Below are 1,273 nucleotides of genomic sequence, written 5' to 3' on the forward strand. Positions count from 1 at the left end.
AAAAAAAAAAAAAAAAAATATATTGTTATTATAATTATTGTTTACAAAATAGAACATAATACTTTATTTATTATATTTTCTTACGTTGCATGTGTATAAGTTGACGAGGTAGCTTATAATCAGCTGGATATATTTTGTCATAAGCTTCCACATCCGTCAAATCAGTTACTTCAGGGGTAGGAATGATTAGACCCGTGCATATTGCTCTTTGCAAGTGATGTTCCTACATGAAGAGTTAATGCAACAGGTAATATAAAATTTAATACAGTATGAAATGATGTGAATTTTAGTTTTGCCCAATTTGGTAATAAAAACAAACAACACAAGGAGAACATTATACACAAATACGATTTACAATAGTACTTAACAATGTATTGTGAATAATGTACTTCTAAATAGAAAAATATATTACATTATAATGGAAATTAGTAAAATATATTAAATACATCAAGCAAACAAGGATAAAATAGAAATGTGAAGAAATTATATGTTTGAAATATGTAAGGTAGAAATATAAAAGATGAAATAACATCATAAAAATTGTATTACATTATTCCAATAACAATACATCACTATCGCTGTATCATCAACAAGTTATCATTACACATAATCAGAATGTATTATTAAATGATCTTTGGTTACATATTAAGAGATAAAAGGAAACAATCACTACATTCAAATTACTTTGTATATAATAGTATGCTACAGAAAACTTATAACAGTATAGAAAGTATAAGAATAAAAAATTTTTATAAGTCGAACAGTAACGTTGGAGTATCTATTTTGATTCCATCATTACTTTACAATATAAGGCTGACAGCTGTTAATAATGGTTTAACAAGGTACACCAATGTTCAAAGAACAACTATAACATGTAAAACAACACAATCAATTACGTTTAACAATAAAAAATAAACAATTTCTACACATAATAAAGATAGAAAGAGTGCCATCTGCCGGTTGTTTACGAAGATGCGCCCGAGAGTAAGATGGCGGACAGGGAAAACATGCTGGAAGAAGGCTGAACGTTCGACTTACACATTCCTCCTCCTTTTCCATGCCGCTGGGCATTTGGGGCACAGCACGATTAATGGCCGAGTAATCTGGCAGATCCGGTAGTTCCTCGGCCATATAAATCGGCATGGGCTTGGAAGCGTCCAGGGCGCGGGCCCTGAACGACAGCTTGCTCATCCTGAGGCGGCTGGCTCGCGTGTTGACAACCGAGTTGGCTGGTGTCGAACCGTGAGGCCAGTCGGATCGGCTCGGGCCTCGG

General features: G+C 33.8%; 1 protein-coding gene across 1 annotated transcript in view; it reads right to left on the bottom strand.

The window, feature by feature from the left end:
* The window catches only part of LOC108579618 (enhancer of polycomb homolog 1), a 4,490-nt gene extending 3,299 nt beyond the window's left edge, over positions 1-1,191 (bottom strand). The window contains exons 1-2 of the mRNA XM_017943199.1: positions 1,039-1,191; positions 85-223 (exon numbers count right to left, since the gene is read on the bottom strand). Of these exons, the coding sequence (XP_017798688.1) occupies positions 85-223; positions 1,039-1,191 (292 nt within the window). The remainder of the gene's footprint in view (positions 1-84; positions 224-1,038) is intronic.
* Between the last annotated feature and the right edge of the window lie 82 nt (positions 1,192-1,273).

Source organism: Habropoda laboriosa, unplaced genomic scaffold, assembly GCF_001263275.1.
Source record: "Habropoda laboriosa isolate 0110345459 unplaced genomic scaffold, ASM126327v1 scaffold33, whole genome shotgun sequence".
NCBI classification, from domain to species: Eukaryota; Metazoa; Arthropoda; class Insecta; order Hymenoptera; family Apidae; genus Habropoda; species Habropoda laboriosa.